Raw genomic sequence first — 17,469 nt, 5'->3', positions numbered from 1 at the left:
AGTGAGCACATTATTTTGACCACTTTAAACTATTCCATTTCAAAGTTTCTTCATCTAGAAATGACTACAGCTAGAGACTGCCCTCAACAGTGCATATATGAGTTTGCCCTCAACAGTGCATAAAACATAAAAAAGAAAATATCAACACACTATAATTTCAGTACGATTAAATACAGCAGAACTGACACAGGGATGAGACCTTTAGATCTCTTACCAATGGCCCTGTAATGCTTCATTTTAGCTCCATTTAATTAATTTAAGCACATTGCATTTCATCTGGAATAGTCAGGAGACGCCTGATTAATGTTTTTACCAATATTTTTTATCTTCCTGAAAAGACAATTATAGCCCTTCATAGTACATGGCTGACAATGGGGGGATTGCCAGGGTTAAGGCAGGGGAAAAACAAAAGACAGATGTGGCTAGGAAATGATGGGTCATTCTTAAGCATACTCTGGTGACTAAAGAACTGAGTGACCTGTGTTCAAATCCCTGCTCTGTCCAAATTCTTCATTCTTCAGATACTTATTAGTATACATTTGACTTACTAGAATGCACCTTTCCGGTGCCCTTGGAGAGATAACAATGTCATGCAATGATATATCCAATGTTATCCATGTAGTTTTTAAAAAATACCAACCAATGAAACATGCTTTAAATACACAGAATTAAAACAGCACAATTCACTTATAAAAGAATACAATTTCTTCCAATTTCTGCAAACCAGAATATGCCTAAGTACTACAGAGATCTAGGACAAACTAGATAAATAAGACTAAGGAGTCAATATACCACAGGAAATCTGTTCACATTTAAAAACATGATTTTAAAAGAATTTCATTCACTCACAGCTACCAGTATCAAAACACACATGAAGTCACAAAGATTGTATGTGTTTCCCCACTCCGTTGGTGGCACTAAAATTATCTCTGTTTTTAGAGCAGGGTTCCCACTGTTTGTTCTCTGAGCTCCTACAGATAAATGGCTGTTTCTAAGAGGTACTTTACAACAAACATCTCTTAAAGTGTATCTACTTGGTCTCCTTTTGAAGCTTCATCTTGTTCTTTGAGGAACAAGGAAAAAGACAGATCAAGTGGAAAAATAAGTAGTACCACAAACAATGTGCAAGATTACAGGCTGTAAGGCTAAAATGGACAGAGAAGGAACCTGGGCAAAATGGCTTCTATTAGATAGAATTGGGGTGGGTCCATGACAAGATAAGTGCCATTATTTAAAATTGCAATTGGTAAGAGCAAACACTTTTGATCGCAGAGATGGATGAGCAACTTCTTCAAACTGAGCAAGATGGGCGAGGGAGAAGGAGGCCCTGGGGGGTAAAGTGTTAGCAAAGGCGGGCCGCCGATTATGAACTGCTGCTAGAAAGGAGCCAAAGTTATGAATGTATTGGCCTACAGCAAGATGAAGAAAAACCTGTGCTCTGTTTACGTTTTAAGAATTAAATGGGCCAAGCAAGCAAATTTCACTCAACATAACTGCCACTTCCCTCTCACTAGTACTAAAAGCGTTAACTGTCTCTATCCCAAAATACCTACAGTTCCTGTTAAAGTTAATATAGAATTTCAGATCTATAAGAAGTGGTCGTGAAGCATAAGAGTTGAGTGCACTGATCCAAATGCATCCAATTTAAGTAATGTGCGGAAGGACTCAGATTTTGCAGTTACTGCCTTGGAAATATTTCAGTGTAAAATGTCACTCTAAAATGATATAAGTACACAGGTGACAAGCAGACAATTCAAGTACTTTACCAAGTAATGCCAGAATCATATTCTGTGGGATATATTTACCGCAGCACGCCGGACGTAAACAGGATGTGAAAGATGTACATTATTCAACAGGAACAAAATTGAATCCAAAGTATAGTACTCCCTGGGCTGGCCTTCTTTTCCGGTCCTGTAAGACATGGAAAACACAGAGCTCAGAAAATGGTTTGGAAACAATGTACAAAACATGAGTTATGTTCTGTAGGTGAGCTGGGAGGACTACCTGCACTGATTTACTGAAATAAGCATGTAGGTTGAGCAACTGTCGTTATAACACCAGAGTGAAATTGCCCAAGTGTTAGCAAAACTGGTAGGTAGTCCCTTAAGGACCCCATACCGATCAGGGGTCTAAAGATTTTACCAGTGAAAGTTCAGCTAACCAAATTATATTTTAAGAAAATACTATAGTCATGTGTACAATAAAAACTGCTTTGCAAAGTTGGCCAAGGAAAGTCAGCCTACTTGTTTGCTTGCTTGCCCATCAGAGCTTACTGACCTTGGCCACCCCAATGATTTCCTCTGGCCTGGGCCTATAGGGTTAAAGGTTGCAAATGTTTCTTTTCCTCACCCCCACCATTAAACTTTACTTAATTCAACCAGTACGTAACATAAGTTGAATGCAACAGAACCTGTACCAATAAGCCCTGGATTAGGTATGTGATATGATGATATCTCAAAGGAGTTCCACCAGCACAAGAAATACACAACATTAAAATGTTATTTGGGAAGCAATCAGTCTTACAGTGTGATAATGTTTTAAGGTAGTGATATGATGTATTTATTAAAGTTGTTACCCACTCTGAGCGATTTGGAAGGGCAGGTTAGAAATAACATTTTATTGTTATTATTATTAAGAAGGCAAAACTAGTGCTGATGGTAACACATTGAGAAAGGAATAATAAATTTGACCACATTACAATACTGCATAGCAAAATTCCAGCTCCCCCCAAGGTATCTTCCTTAGGCAAGACTAGTTAATCAGGCATCACTGTGATTGACACAGTGGGCAAAAGGCAAGCAACTCAAGAAGACCATTTCCTTAAACAAAGGGGAAGGCACACAGACAAAAACAAAGAGCAACTAAAGAAGCTCTTTAAAGGAAAATCTCAGGAACTCTCTAAACCCCTTGCTCTCTGGAGAGAGGCAGGAAAAAGACTGAGGGTGGCCTCCTTCCCCCCACTGGAGATGGAAAATGCAATCCATTTCCTGCCTCCAGGTATTGTAGGAGGAAGAATCCAAGTGTATCAGAGTTGAGACAGGGATCACAGCAGTAGATTCCTCTACAGCAGGGGTAGTCAAACTGCGGCCCTCCAGATGTCCATGGACTACAGTTCCCATGAGCCCCTGCCAGTGTTTGTAGTCCATGGACATCTGGAGGACTGCAGGTTGACTACCCCTGCTCTACAGTAACAAATATTTTTCTATAGAGAAAAGCATGTCCCAGAAAACAATCTCATGAACACATCACAAAGTCTTAAGCAAGCCTCCCTCTTTCAAAAACTTAGCAATCATGGAAACACATTGCTGAAATGTTAGATCACACAAGATTAATAGCAATTACTATTTTTTTAAAAAAATCTAGTGAGAGTCTGACTATCAAGTGTATGTGGAACACATCCTTGCTGTGGGACTCTATAGTCCTGGCACCCTCCCTCTCTGACTCACACACACACACACACACAGACTCCTTCCCCCCCCTCCCATCTCGCACTTACCTCTCCTTCCTGGTCCCTCCTCCCACTCCCCCTTGCCCAACCCACTTTCCTGGTCCCTCACCCTTCCCCATCTTTACCTGTCACAGCAGGAGTTTTGCCTCTGCCCACCAGTGGCATGCCAGAGCTCCAAGGCCCTAGTTCTTAGTTAATAGATGACAATTTGTTTGGACAGCCAGCACTTTGCACATGTAAAATTTTGGAGGGAAATGCAAACCAGTTTTGCAAGGGTTCAAGTTGTTCACTGCCAGCTGACCGGATTAAGTGATCAGCTCATATCTAATCATCTCATTCAAACATGGTAAGTTTGACTGTTGAACAAGTGTTGTCACAAAATTTACATCATCCCTCATTCTAATGATAACTATTATATTTCTATGCCAATGTTTCTCCTTCATGGATCTTAAGTCAGCTTCCACAGGAGTTTCAGGAATTCTCTCACTGACTATATCCCCCTTAGCAACAGCAAATATACTGTATACGTGCACTCCAACCATTAACCTGGGAACCATGTAACTGAGGGAAAGCAGCATGGTTTACACACAATAACAAAGAAAAAGAACTGGACTTGGGCTACCATGTGCTTTCCTTTTCTCATAGGCAGTTTGAAAATGAATCATTTCTATTTCTGCAACAAACCACAGTTACATCTGAATCACAACTATAATTTATGACCTTCCCTATACAACAGGGTTAAACTGTGGTTTGGAATCCTGATATCAAAAATAAGAAAGCAAACTATTGTGTCTTGGACATGAAACTATGGCTTGTTGCAATAGTGAAAATTTCTAGACTGTGCTGGAATGAAACAGGTGGGTGGAGATAAAAATATCTTAAAAAATGAAAGTTGGGGACTTCAAACTGGGGAGGAGGGGTAAAGAAAGCAACTAACAATTAAAGTTAAAAAGTAAATAAAACAGCATAAATCTAACAAAAGAAAAAAAAAGAAGAAGCAAACCTGAAGCAAGGGAAGAAAGCAACTGGAGAGGTAGTTGGGATGAAAACAAATCTTAGTCAATGAGAATCACTCCACCCTTCTCCTACCTTGCATAAAGGTACAGAAAGGCAAAGGACTGAGATAAGAGAGTTGTTTCATTTCCTAAAGTGTGAGAACAAAGAACAACATAGACAACCAAATTATTGCGTTAGAAAGGAAGAGGTTTCTAGAATCTCACTCACCTTCCTGCCTCCATTTAGAAAGGGGATGGAGAAGCCACAACCATTTCAACAGCCCTCCCTTTTGCAAATCTCTCCTCACTGTTCCTCCTCAACTTCACTGGAAACTTAACATGATGTCAACACCAGGTCCTGCTTTCCTCATCCTCTCCCCTATGCAGCCTAGTTTTATACAGTTCCCAAGAAAAATGAAGCCTGGGGGTGGGGGAAGAGCACATGCAAGTCTTAACCAGAGAAACATGATCAGTAATTATTATAACAAGATATAAACTAAACTTAATTTGAACATTTAGCATGATAATTATTGAGTACTGACAACTTTCAATGACACTTCAAACTTCATTTGAAACATCTCTTACTTTTAATCTTGTCCTGTACCTTCTGAACCAAATAACATGGGAAGCCTTCCCAATTTTATGCAGAAATATTAAAACTTACAGGTTACAGAATGTAACAATCAACTCGAGGTACAGAAATTAGGGTTCAAAATCTGTTTCCATCATGTACCTTTGGTAGACCTGACTACAGTTCAGCCTAACAGATTCGATAAAGATAATTTGAGACTGTTCCCTGAGATCCCTGGAAGAGGGAATGGATAAAATATGATAACAATACTAAACACTTAGGGTTGCCAGTCTCTAGGTTAGAGGTTCCCAAAGTGACAGTTACAACCCTCCTAGGGATGGTGGAAGGATCCAGGGGGATGGCGAGGAATTTGGGAGCAGTAGCCTGACTCTTCCTGCTATGGCTGTGTTTTCCTAGCAAGAGATATTCCAAGATGACTTACCATTGCCTGCCTCTGGGTAATAGTGACCTTGGACTTCCTTGATGGTCTCCCATCCCAGTGCTTACCAGAGCCAACCCTGCTTAGCTTCCTTAAGAAAACAATAGCTTCAGAAGATGGGCTATACGGGATCATACTTCTGCTGATCACTTTCCCCTCTCCAGACTTAGTCCTTCCCAAGCTCCATCCCATTGCTTGTTTTCCTCTTTCTACCTCTGCCTGTCATTCTCTCCAATGAGGACCCAAAGTGTCTTTTACAAGTGACTTTCACAAATAACTTAATTTTTTCCATACTAAAATATGGCCACTGTACAACAAGCAAAAAGTGTAGGCAACATAGTGTGTTTGAATTTGCAGCATGCTTAACACCAATTAAGCTGTATGTTAGAATGTGTGTGTGGGGGGGGGGGAGGGGGAGGAGAGCACTAGGGACATGGCCTTGGAGCCAAGTGGACAGCTACCTGAAAAAGTTTGGGAACCACTGCTCTATGGGGTGCATGGAGATCTACCGGGAACTCCAGTTCCTTGGGAAAAAATGGTTGCTTTGGAGAATTTATGTATGGAATTATACTCTGACTAACAACAAAACCTGTTATATCTAACAATACAAAAGGCGCTAGCCCCCTCCCCCGGGCAGGCCAGTCAAGTTCTCCCCCCCACCCACTTTTTGTGGCAGGGGAAGTGTGGGGGGGCAGTCTTCTCACCCCCACCAGCCCAAAAGGTCCACAGAGCCTTTTCAGGATGGGGGGGGAAAGTGCTGGGGGGAATCTGCTCTTTTCCGTGCTGCCTCGGGCAGCCCTGCTGAAGCCTGGCAAGCTTGCAGCCAGAGCTGTTAGGGCAGCAGGATCACTGGCAGGGATTACCTCCTTCCTCCCCCCACCCTCTCTGGCTGCAGTCCTTGGCACTCCGCCCTCCCTGCCAGCTCCAGTTGCCTGTCTACCTTACTAGTGGATGGCACCTCTTTCAAATGGAATTAGTTGGAGGGGAATGTGACCAGAGGCGGGCCACCCCTCCTGATTGGCTGTCTGCCCAATGAACAGCCTATCAGGGGTAAGAAGCCAGGACAGCCTACCTGATTGGTGGTTAGACAATGAGTCCCAACGCCTCCCAGCACCCTCTTACCATTTTATTAAGAGGGTCAGATCAGATGTAGCTCTTCCCCTCCCCCAAATCCTCCCCTTCCCAGATCTCCAGGAATTTCCCAACCCGAGTCTTAACCCTATTAATAATTGGTTATTTCATCTAATCAGAACACTCATAACATCGGTAAACCTTACAAGAATCCTACCAGATCAGTATGATATCCATCACAGGTTACAGCATAGGGTGACTTTTTCTAACAGCAATAAAATCTGAAATTCCAGTGCAATAGTTTACACTTTTAGTCTCTACAACAACGGTAGTCAGTTTGCAATCCACATTCACAACTCCTATTGACCAAAAGAGTCACATGACTCCCACATGCCTATGTTAATTCCACAAACCTTGTGTGTGTAAATTAATGCCCTTTTAATTACCAGAGTACTTCTGAGGATCTAGGAGTGCCTTTCCAATCTACTGGTAGTTTTGATATAGGGTTACATTTCACCGTCTTATTCAGTTAGGTTGATTCTGCCTCAAACCACAAAACCCCTAAATTTCACCATTTTTATATAATTGCCGTGAGCAAGCTGTATTGCCTTTCAAACAAGCAAAAACAAAACAAGTCCCACTTGAGCCCAGAGCAATACTGAAATTTATTCTAAAGAAATTGCTCACTTTCCTGGAACATGGAGTCAGTGCCCCACAGTGCTACCGAACCAGTGAGTAGAACTGTTCTACATTCATAGCCATCCTTGCTAAGAATTCTTTCTAAACAGGTAGCAGAGGGGAAACATTCAAATCAGGCTTTACCTGCTAACAGTACAAGCTACAGCATGCTATTAATACAGAACTGAAGTTCAAAATATTTTAAAAAGCCTTTTGAATATATATATCAGCAGTATACCCTTTAACGTAAGTACTGTAACATCAAGGATGTACTGCTAGAAATGCCTACTCAAGTAGCAACGAAAAAGGTTTTCCTTTTCTCTTCACAGCAATTTGGAGTCTGTGCTGGAACCGACCTCTCCTTGTAGAAGCAAGCCTTAGAACCACTTCAAAGAACATTTAAAACGGCAAGCCTATTAGTTAATAACCAAACTTAGAGTTAGATAAGCTAAAACAATTTTTTACAACACACAACCATTGTCACCAGCCAAGATCTCCTTGAATAAGCCTCAAAAAAGAAATAAAAAACAAATAAATGCACTATCTTTTGATTTACAGTTCAAAGACAGGAAGCCGGGCATCATAACCTCTTCTCTGCCAGCTCAGGTTAGGAAACTCCTACAAACACCACACTCAGCTCTACATGGCTGCTTGAAGCATGATTATTCAAGATTTCAGAAAGAAAGTAAGAATAATGGAAAGTGTAGGATACATCAAAATATTATTTTATTAATTTGAGCCTTTTCTTTCCAGAGTGACCAGAAAAAAAGCAAGTGTTTTTTTTCATAGCACAAGCATGCATACTACCAGGCAAAGGGAATTAATCCACAACTCCCTCAAATAGAGAAGTTAGCTTCGTAATTTTTCATCCCCTGCTCTCCCCACCACCAAAGGCACTCTATCAACAGCAATTGTTATAATAGTAGGTGACAAGTTCCACTGAAACAGCAATTTTCACCACCACATCGCACCTATCTCCAAAAGGGACACTACTGCTCCATATGAGCTTCTCCCTTGCAAAAAATCCTCCTCACTCTACTCCCTAAAACAAGGCCACTAAGCATTCCCATCCCAAAATCTTCCTTCAATCAAGGTGTCGTATGAATACAGGCTAGCGATGAAAAAAGACTGGTTAAATTACTCCCCTCTTCTCAAAAACAGCAAAAGAACAAGGAAAAAACAAAAAGTCCACTTATAGGCCTTCTAACTAGAATAGAGATTCTGACTCTGTGGTGAGCAGAAAGCCACATTCACAATTACTCCCATGTCTGCCATAAGACCTGCACTTCAGGGAGGATGAAAGCTTAGCCTTGCTTGTAGAACAGGGAACCAACCACCTGTCAATCACAAGTCCCACCAAGTAAGTGTCTTTTCTGAAATATGGATCAAGTATCATATTGGGGTACCTCGAAACAGAGCTCACTCAGTGTCTGTGAAACTCTACTGTGTTATCTTTCAAATCATTTTAGGATTTAATGTAAACAAATTTCTGTTTTGGATAAAAATAAAATAATGACTCTTGCACACACCCCAGTTAGCATTTGGGTGAATATCTGACTGACCAGCGTGGATGCTGACCCAGAAGGTCTGATGTAAATCCAACAATACCACTAACCTCACGATTAATCAGACAATGTACCCAAACCTTATCCCGTGCATACACACTGCATGTGGAATGAAGGAATTAGCCAGGGAGAACTTTTTTCTTTCTCTCCCATAATAATGAGCACTCAACAAAGCTGACCTATAACCGATCCAGAACAAACAAAAGTGCTTCCTCATCCAGCAAAAACTTTTTTGTGGCATTCACTGCCAGCAGATGTGCCAGACAGCCACAGATATTTTTTTAACGATATAATAGATGCATGGAGCACGCATGAGCCCATCAACAGCCACTCACCACGACGACTAAAAGGAATTTCACTAAGTAAGAAACTCCTAAATGCTAGCGGCCAACACGAAGATGAAGGGCCCTGGCTTCTTCCACCCCATCCACCGGCCCTCCTCAACAACTGGCTGAAGCGGGCTGCTGAAGTCCCGAAGGCCCCAGCCCCCGGCCCCTAACTTCGGAGACTTGCCTGTCAGCCAATCCCACTTTAGCCTTGCAACAGCCTGGCTCCCAGGGGAAGCTCCAGTGAGGAGCAGGTCGCGACCTAGAGGGGGATTCGAACCCACCTCTCTCCAGCAGCGGGCGGCTATTGAGGCGACCCATTGCACCCCTCGCCCCACCTTCAGGAAGCCCTCCCCCCGCTCCCCCCCTACTCACCCCCAGATGACATAGTTGGTCTTGACGTTCTTGGGCCAGGAGAACTCGCCGAAGATCACCTCGTCCCCCTTCACCACGATCTCCTTCTTCTGCGTGTTGTACTGGCGCAGCACGCTCAGGACGTCCGCCATCGCCTCAGCCTGCCTGCTTGCCTCGGGCTCGTTCGCGGGCTGGCCTCGAGACCGCGCTCCCTCCTTCCCGCTCGCGCCTGCCTGCCTCCCGCCTCAGCTCTTCTTCCGGCCGGCCGCCTCGCTGACAGGGAAGCGAGAGAAGCGCCCCAAACAAACCGACGGACGGAGCTGGCCCAGACGACGTCGACGACACCGCCGCCCCGCGCGAGGGTAAGCGAGAGAGTGCGAGGAGGACCCCGCCGGCCTGGCCGCGCGCGCGCCTGCGCCCACGCCAGCCGACGGGCCCGCCCACCACCCCCATTGGAGAAGCCGGCGAGGCTTCCTGGGCCTGGCCTCGTTCCGCGGCTTGGCCGCGCCCCCAGCGTGCTGGAACGAGCGGCGCCGGCGATGATTGGCAATCCAACGAGCCTCTCGCGGCGACGCGGAAGGAAGAGGGCGCGGTCTGGTTGGTTAATGTGTGCAAAGGTGGAAACAGGGCGTTCTGGAAAAGACAGGCAATGGAATAGTCAGCCTGCGATGGCAGGGGTCCTAGAGGGCGCCGCGGTCCTCCGAGAGGGGCGGGGCTGGCGTCGCCTCCCTCGAGCCGCTTATGGCCCTGAGGAGGCTGCGGAGGCTTCAGCTGGCGGGTCCTTGGCTCAGGTCTGTACGGGGAAGCTGTCGAGGCAGGGGCGGCGGTTGTCTGCGCGCGCGCGGGTTTTACGGTAAAGCTCGGCGAGAATTCGAGGGCTGCCGGTATTCTGAGGCTTACGGTAGAGACTTGACGGACATAGGCGGGCAAGTTCCTCTATTTCGGTCCTGAAGGTAAAACCCGGACAGGGGAGGTTCGGCCGCGTGCATTGGCGGTGGAGCCCAGGTGGCCAGCCCAACGAAGGCTGCTGGGCAGTCCGCCCCGTTTGCTCCCTGGAAATCCCGCCTGAATTCTCCCTTTGCAGAATTGGAGGGTAGAGCAAGGCGAGACGGACCCTGCAGAGCAGCCCTATGCAGTTAGTCCAGACTCAGCCCATTGAAAATCAGGGGATCACGCTGCGCACGATTGCACTGGGAGCGGGGAGTTAGCGCTGGGACCCGCCTGCATTAACCCCAGCTCTCGCAATCAGGGTTTCTTGATGACCCTGGAACGGTTTCCCGAAAGGGTGGGAGTTCGCTCAGCCTTAATATCTTTCTCAAATTTCTTCAACACTTATCAGGTGATATGACCACATATGGTCAGGTCGACCAGCTCTCCCCCCCCCCCCCCAAAATGGCCAATGATGGGCCTGGAGGGGGTTGGCCCTGGGTGGCCGGGTATACAGCTATACACCGTATTCTGCACAATCATACCACTTCTGGGGGTTCTGAAGAATGTTTCAGGGGGTTCTCAATGGTAAAAAGATTGAGAAAGGCTTCCTTAACCTCTGAGTGTTTCTGGGAGGCGGGCCTATTCGGCACACAGTGGTTAATGCTCTTTAAAAGTAGATTTTCCTGTTCTGTACAGGACAATCCGGCTGCGAGAGGACATTGAAGGTGCATTATCCTCCGTGTGCCTAATGAGAATAGTTTTGTGCTTCAGTTAGTCATCCATGTCACCTTCTAAGGAATGAACTCGGGCGACAGGCTTCCAGGGAAATAACCCATGGGACTTCAGAACTGCTTCGTATGCTGCTTTTGCTCTGTCCATGAAAAAAAACCCTCATCTATTAACATGTAACTATGTAATTATGAGCTCAGGACTCCCAGAAGAGAGCAGCTGGCTGTGGAGAATGGGAGTAAAGTCACCACCCCACTGTGGCCAACTCACTCTTCACATGCAGTTACTGCAGTGGAGGTGATTTTACTGGTTTTTCCTCAGCAGTCAGCTTGGATGCTGGGTTAAGCAGAGGAGGATAAGGAGAGGACAGCCCAATACTTGCCTGTGGAATGGATACACCATGAGGGAATGGGACTCAGAAGAGCCTCATGTGGCTCCTGACTAAGCCAGGGGTAGTCAAACTGTGGTCCTCCAGATGTCCATGAATTACAATTCCCATGGGACATCTGGAAGGCCGCAATTTGACTACCCCTCAACTAAGCAAATATCTCTGTGTTAAATTATTTGGTGAAAATGCATGAATTGTGTAGCCAAAAACCAGAGCTGGAAGTCCTCAGACTACAGGTGGCAGTTCACTGACAGATTTCAATATAAAACACAGAAATAAAGCAAGTTAGCCAGCTGTGTCAAGAACAGCTCAAAAATGCAAATAAAAAATCAGGATAGTAAAAAAAATCATCTTTCGGTACACTTGTCCACATAGATGTCTGTGTCTTATTGTCTTTTTCTAAGTTATGTTTCGTCAGTTTGACAAAGTCAGCCTAAGTCTGCCAGAATCTTAACTGTTTACCAATTTTTTTTTGCTGTGTACACACTGGCTGTATATTTTCAATCATTCTCATCATAGAACACCACAGTTTGGGGACCTGGGGAAGACTGATTGCCTGTCATATCTTGAAGCAGTTTCCGCTCTTGTGCTCAGAATATCTCTTTCTTAGTGCCCCTCCCCCCCCCCAACCAAGTATTGGTTTTATGATGGTTCGATCATTGGAATGCCTTTATTGCTGGTGGGTTTTATTAAGTTGTTTTATTAATTTGAACTTTTAAGCATTTTATTTTTCTATTAGTTGCCCTCAGCAGGTCTCTGGAGAGGTGAGATATAAATTTTAAAATTAATCTAAACAATTTCTGAACTAGAATTTAGCTATAGTTTTAATTGTACTACCCCAACATCTGTCATACATGGTCATTGTAATTACTTTGTTCAATGTGTGTTGTATTTGATGGCCTTTTAACCCCACTGTTCATAATTTTTTCTCCTCTTCATGTGTCTATTTGTATTTGCTGATATACTTCACACATCTGATGAAATGGACTCTAACCATGAAGTTAATGCTATAATTAATCTGTTATTTTTAAGATGATACAAAGCCCCCTTTTGATTTAGCAAAATGTTCCTAAGTCCAGAAAGGTAATTGTGCCAAGTTCTCACAAGGGCTCAGATTGGTAATTTTTAAAATACTGGGGCTATGTCCTGGAAGAAAGGAAAAAAATACACCACTGAGCATGGACTCTTTTCTTTACCAGTCAATGAATGCAGTATTCTGTCTCCCCAGCCATAGGAATAGTTTACCTCTGAGCACAGACTAGGGCAGGATCTTCAAATAATTATTTACAGTGGTATTGGAGAAAGATGCACACTTAATTGCTGTCCATATATGTGCACAATTTGCTGATTATTCATATATTTCTACAAGCAAAGCTAAAACTCTGAATATAGCCAAGTGCTTTTTAACAGAAGTGCAGTCTTTTCAGCTACATGCAATTTTTGGCAAAATACTGTTGAAATATTTGTAATACTTTTTTCTGACTTTATTTTAGAATGGGAAACAGTACATCTGCTACAAAAACCTTATCTAATGTTGCCCCCGCTAACCAAATACAGGTGAGTAAACATAGGTCTTCGCTTAAATGCTCATCTGTTGTTTTCTGTGCCCCCGCTAACCAAATACAGGTGAGTAAACATAGGTCTTCGCTTAAATGCTCATCTGTTGTTTTCTGTACTTCACAATATGGATTAGGCTTTTGTTTTTAAACTTTTTAAAACAGTGCTTTTGCATTTTCCATGGATTAAAATGACAGCACCTAAGGAAGAATTATGAAAGCTGCATCAGAGGTGGTTTTCTAGGTCTCACTCTCATCTGAGATTAAGCAGTTGGTGATCAGAGAGAGGACCTTTTCAATAGCAGCTCAATGAATGGAATGCCTTTCTTCACTGATTCATGAAATTCCAACCGCTTTTCTGTCCCTGGGATTTTAGTGGTTGATGTTTACCTTTGCTCTGTTCTGAATGCTTACTAATTGATATCATTTACTGAATACTTCCTCAACTTATTGCAATCGATTTTCTGTTTTATTTCTTGTTGCTGTTCCGGTTAGTGTGTATATCTATTTTTCATTAAGATTTTACCGTAAGGTCCTTTATAGACAAATTTTAGAGGGAAAAGGACTGAATTTTTTTTTCAAAGTAAATAATGGCACACTTTTTATATTCTTCTGACTTCAGTAGATTGAGAAGAATATAACTCTGTTTAGGATGGCATTGTGAATAGCTGGGAGTAATCCTAAACTTTAGCAAAGGTATGCCATATTTTACTCAGGGCTTGTACTATGATTTATGTGCACAGAAGAAGCATGACTTTCAAATGATCCAACGCAAATATCAGTATGTTGGTTTAGGTTCTATCTTATACCCTAAAATATTTCAAGGAAACAAAGTTCAGCTTTTCCTATGCAATTGTTGGTCTTATAGTTTCTAGACATTTTCTCTTAATACATAGTAGGTTGTATCCCACCTAGATTTTGTCAAGTACTGTTTTTGCAGATTCTTACCTCCCCCAGCACCCTCCACCATTCTGCTCCTGGGGGATAGTGTCCCTTAAGAACAGCTTGAGGGGAATCAGAGGCATCTCTCTTGGGGAGAATTAGCAAAAATTATCTTCTTGCATAAACTGTCCTAAGAACTTACCTACTGCTCAATTAGAATTCTTACTTTAAATTATGATTACATACTATAGTGTCAAAGAATGCAGCCAAGCAGGTGTTATGCTGAGTTTTGTACATAAAATATATAGAATACATATTTGTGGTGCCTTAACCAAATTATCTGTATACTAGACTAGACATGGAATAAAAATTCTGAGATGCTAAAGAAAAGGCTGAGGATTTATTTTTTGCAATTGATAACAAGAGGCTATTATCCCACTGACTGAGGGCAGGGTGTTTTATTTCTTTAACTCTGCTCTTCTAGTAGTCAATGTGTGTGAGGGTTAGAATAACATACTTCAATGAACATTGGGGTTTTAAAAATGTTGATAAAATTGGTCTGAACAACATCTTAAATGTACATGTTGGGTTGAGGAAAAAAATCAAAACTTGAATATTTCGTTTTAGTTCTAATAGCATCAATATTAAAGCAACTGTAAGCAAGCCTACTTGGAATTCTACTCGTATCTATTAAATTAGGATTACTCCCAGGGAAACTCTGCAAATCCCGTTAGTTTTCATTTCACGTAGAACAGCACTGCTAAAGCTCTTATTTCAACACATACAGGATATGCTCTTGGACAATTGTGTTGTGATCTTCTCAAAAACAACCTGTTCCTATTGCAACATGGCAAAACAGTTATTCCGAGATATGAACGTGAACTACAAAGCCATAGAACTAGACACATATGAAAATGGAAATCAATTTCAAGATGTTCTTCATCGAATGACTGGTGGCAGGACAGTGAGTACTTTCTTCCCATTTTGCTCACATCATAAAAACTTAATTAGCTTTCGTAGTCTAGTTCTCTAAAGAAACTAGGGTTAGCCAAGGCCCCATGCTTCGAGTATCCAAGCCCAAAGCAAACAAGTAAAATCAAATAAGATCATATTAATTCACTAATAGTAAAATCTAGTCTTCTGTTATGACAGCAACATTTTCTGATATTGGCACAAAACTCTGATTCTGGAGCATAGCTGTTTACCTGTCCTCTATGACCAAGAAGGGTCTAGACATCATATGTGTAGAAAAGCAATGAAGAGAGTCAGGCAGTCTTGCAAGAGCATTTTGCAGGAGGAGTTTTGTGCATCCCTTTTTGTGAGTTTTCAGTGTTGGTTCACAAATTTATGCGTAGTAAGTAAATTAGAATTATTTGTACATACAGTTCTGAACACTGAGTCATCTTGGCATTGTAGACCTTTGTAATTTCAGTTCCAATTATGAAATATTCAACATATGTTAACACCAAGTGAAGCAAAATATTATTCATTCTTCTAGTTGCACTTAATCTGGAAAATGACTTCAAGCAGCATGTCCAGCTAGTTGGGTCTCCTGTGTAGGATATTTATATTGGATAGTAAGGAGAATCTTTGTCCCCTTATCATTGCCTTCCTGGGCTCCACAATGTAAAACTGTACCTTTGAGCCATTCCCCCCCAGCAGATATGAACAGGTATCTGGAACAGCTCAGAATATGTTAATACTGTAACACAAAGAATGTACATTGGAATCTTGCAATAAATAACATCTCTTTTTTAAAAATCTTCAACAGGTTCCCCGGATATTTATCAATGGAACCTTTGTTGGAGGGGCTACAGATACTCAGAGACTCCACCGGGAGGGCAAACTACTTCCTTTAGTGCATCAGTGTCAAATGCAAAGATCAGGAAACTTAGAACAACCATGTAGCTTTCCTTAACCTTATTCTTAATTATTTAGCATTTAGTCAAATTATTTAAAATGATGATGATGCATGCATAACAAGTAGATAAGTGCTGGCAACTTGAGAAAACCAGGACATTTGTGGCTTAGAACACATTTCTTCAGGTTGTCCTGTAATAACAGGTTCCATTTTGATACTTCATCCCAGCTCTTCACATGGTATTTTATGTAGCATGGAATTGTCTTGAAAGAGATAATTCTAAAAAAAGCAGTATTTGGTATATGAACGATGTGGATATGTATGTGAGCCTTAAGTAGATTATCATTGTGGCCAAATTAGTTCTTAAGATTGTTTCCTGGTGGTAAACCTACTCCCAGTGACAGAATAAAATTCTGTCAAACAGTCTGCTAACATGAGCTAACCAAAAGTCTCATTCCAATGGGACACTGATCCAACAAAAAGGAGAAAAACTGACACTGAAATAAACTTGGTTAACTCTGATCCCCCCCCCCCCATCTCAAGACTGCACACTGTGGAAAGTTATTCCACTCAAGCCATGAACTAGGAGGGAAAAGATCAAGAGTGTGTGAAAATAGTTATTTTTAATATTTCCCATTTCCAAAGTTTTTTTCCTGTTTTGAGCCGAACTCAGAAAACCAAGCAGTTTTTCAAGTGCAAATGTTTCAGTGCTACCTCCATACACAGCTCCAAAAGTCACACTGTAGGTCAAGTGCCCCTTCATAGCAGCACTTGATAAGCCACAAAGGGCTGTAGATGAAAGAGAAAATGGACTGCCACTCTTGGCAGTGAGCAGCTGTTCTTTCTGGAAATTAGCCTCAGATTTTAAGTCAGGAAATGATTTTTATAATGAAGCAAAAGGGTGGGGGAATCTCAAAGGCCCTGTGAGAATGTCGTGGAGAAAAATAATGTAGGAAGAACATCTGCACCATGCCAGTGCTCAGCAATTGAACTGGAGCTTACTAGTGATGGTGGGTCAAGAATATGACCTGGGAAATGTACTTCTGCCTGATAGAATGTTTAGGCACTAGAATAGTTATCCTCTTGCCTGCGAAATATTCTCTACCCCCCCCCCCCCAGGCCCAGTAGCATCATGCAAATAAGAGGGTAGTGGAAACCCTTCTTTTCTATAGGCCTAGAGCAGGGATAGTCAAATTGCGGCCCTCCAGATGTCCATGTCCATGCATTCGCTGGCAGGGATTCATGGGAATTGTAGTCCATGGACATCTGGAGGGTCGCAGTTTTGACTACCCCTGGCATAGAGAATGGCAAAGTACTATTTTAAGTGTAATAAATCAGTTTGTAAACTTGTATCTGTTGTATTACAAATGCATTCTTGGGACTATAGGCAAGTCAGTTAATGTATTATTTTTTTATATTGTCAAGATACAAATAAAATGATGAAATGTACTATGTGTCAGCTACCTGATTTTCTTTCTAGCATTCTCTAAGATGTGTACATGATTTGCCTGAATTTTAAAAATGTACACTTGCTTCAAGAGTCGTGGGATATGATGTATTTTTGAAATACTTCTCCACAGGACGTATATCAAATTGTTTTTAAAACATCTCAGGTTATCATATTAAAAAAAAACAGATGTGGGTGGATGGGTGGAGAGACTATATGATTTGTCGGA

The 17,469-nt window shown here is 42.3% G+C and overlaps 2 protein-coding genes across 7 annotated transcripts in view; one reads left to right on the top strand and one right to left on the bottom strand.

The window, feature by feature from the left end:
- Window positions 1-9,865, bottom strand: part of CDC73 (cell division cycle 73) — a 108,928-nt gene extending 99,063 nt beyond the window's left edge. The window contains exons 1-2 of the mRNA XM_077332687.1: window positions 9,469-9,865; window positions 1,806-1,911 (exon numbers count right to left, since the gene is read on the bottom strand). Of these exons, the coding sequence (XP_077188802.1) occupies window positions 1,806-1,911; window positions 9,469-9,599 (237 nt within the window). The 5' untranslated portion in view covers window positions 9,600-9,865. The remainder of the gene's footprint in view (window positions 1-1,805; window positions 1,912-9,468) is intronic.
- Window positions 9,866-10,097: 232 nt separating this feature from the next.
- GLRX2 (glutaredoxin 2) lies at window positions 10,098-17,242 on the top strand. 6 transcript variants are annotated; one of them, XM_077332695.1, is made up of 5 exons: window positions 10,154-10,238; window positions 12,234-12,258; window positions 12,988-13,051; window positions 14,720-14,896; window positions 15,704-17,242. In XM_077332695.1, exons 3-5 carry the CDS (start codon window positions 12,989-12,991, stop codon window positions 15,848-15,850), a joined length of 387 nt encoding a protein of 128 aa, XP_077188810.1. In that variant the 5' UTR covers window positions 10,154-10,238; window positions 12,234-12,258; window position 12,988; the 3' UTR covers window positions 15,851-17,242. The 6 variants fall into 6 exon arrangements, with proteins under 6 accessions (XP_077188808.1, XP_077188810.1, XP_077188812.1 ...); XM_077332693.1 differs by lacking the exon at window positions 12,234-12,258 and having other exon boundaries at window positions 10,098-10,238; XM_077332697.1 differs by lacking the exons at window positions 10,154-10,238; window positions 12,234-12,258 and adding an exon at window positions 10,260-10,400.
- Window positions 17,243-17,469: the final 227 nt, after the last annotated feature.

The sequence above is a fragment of the Paroedura picta genome, chromosome 4, assembly GCF_049243985.1.
Source record: "Paroedura picta isolate Pp20150507F chromosome 4, Ppicta_v3.0, whole genome shotgun sequence".
Classification (NCBI taxonomy): Eukaryota; Metazoa; Chordata; class Lepidosauria; order Squamata; family Gekkonidae; genus Paroedura; species Paroedura picta.
This window is presented reverse-complemented; position numbering and strand designations above follow the sequence as displayed.

Coding starts and splice junctions, on each gene's coding strand:
- GLRX2 (XM_077332693.1), top strand. CDS start 10,189: ATGGCCCTGAGGAGGCTGCGGAGGCTTCAGCTGGCGGGTCCTTGGCTC. Junction 13,052..14,719: donor CCCCCGCTAACCAAATACAG/GTGAGTAAACAT, acceptor CAACACATACAG/GATATGCTCTTGGACAATTG. Junction 14,897..15,703: donor GAATGACTGGTGGCAGGACA/GTGAGTACTTTC, acceptor AATCTTCAACAG/GTTCCCCGGATATTTATCAA.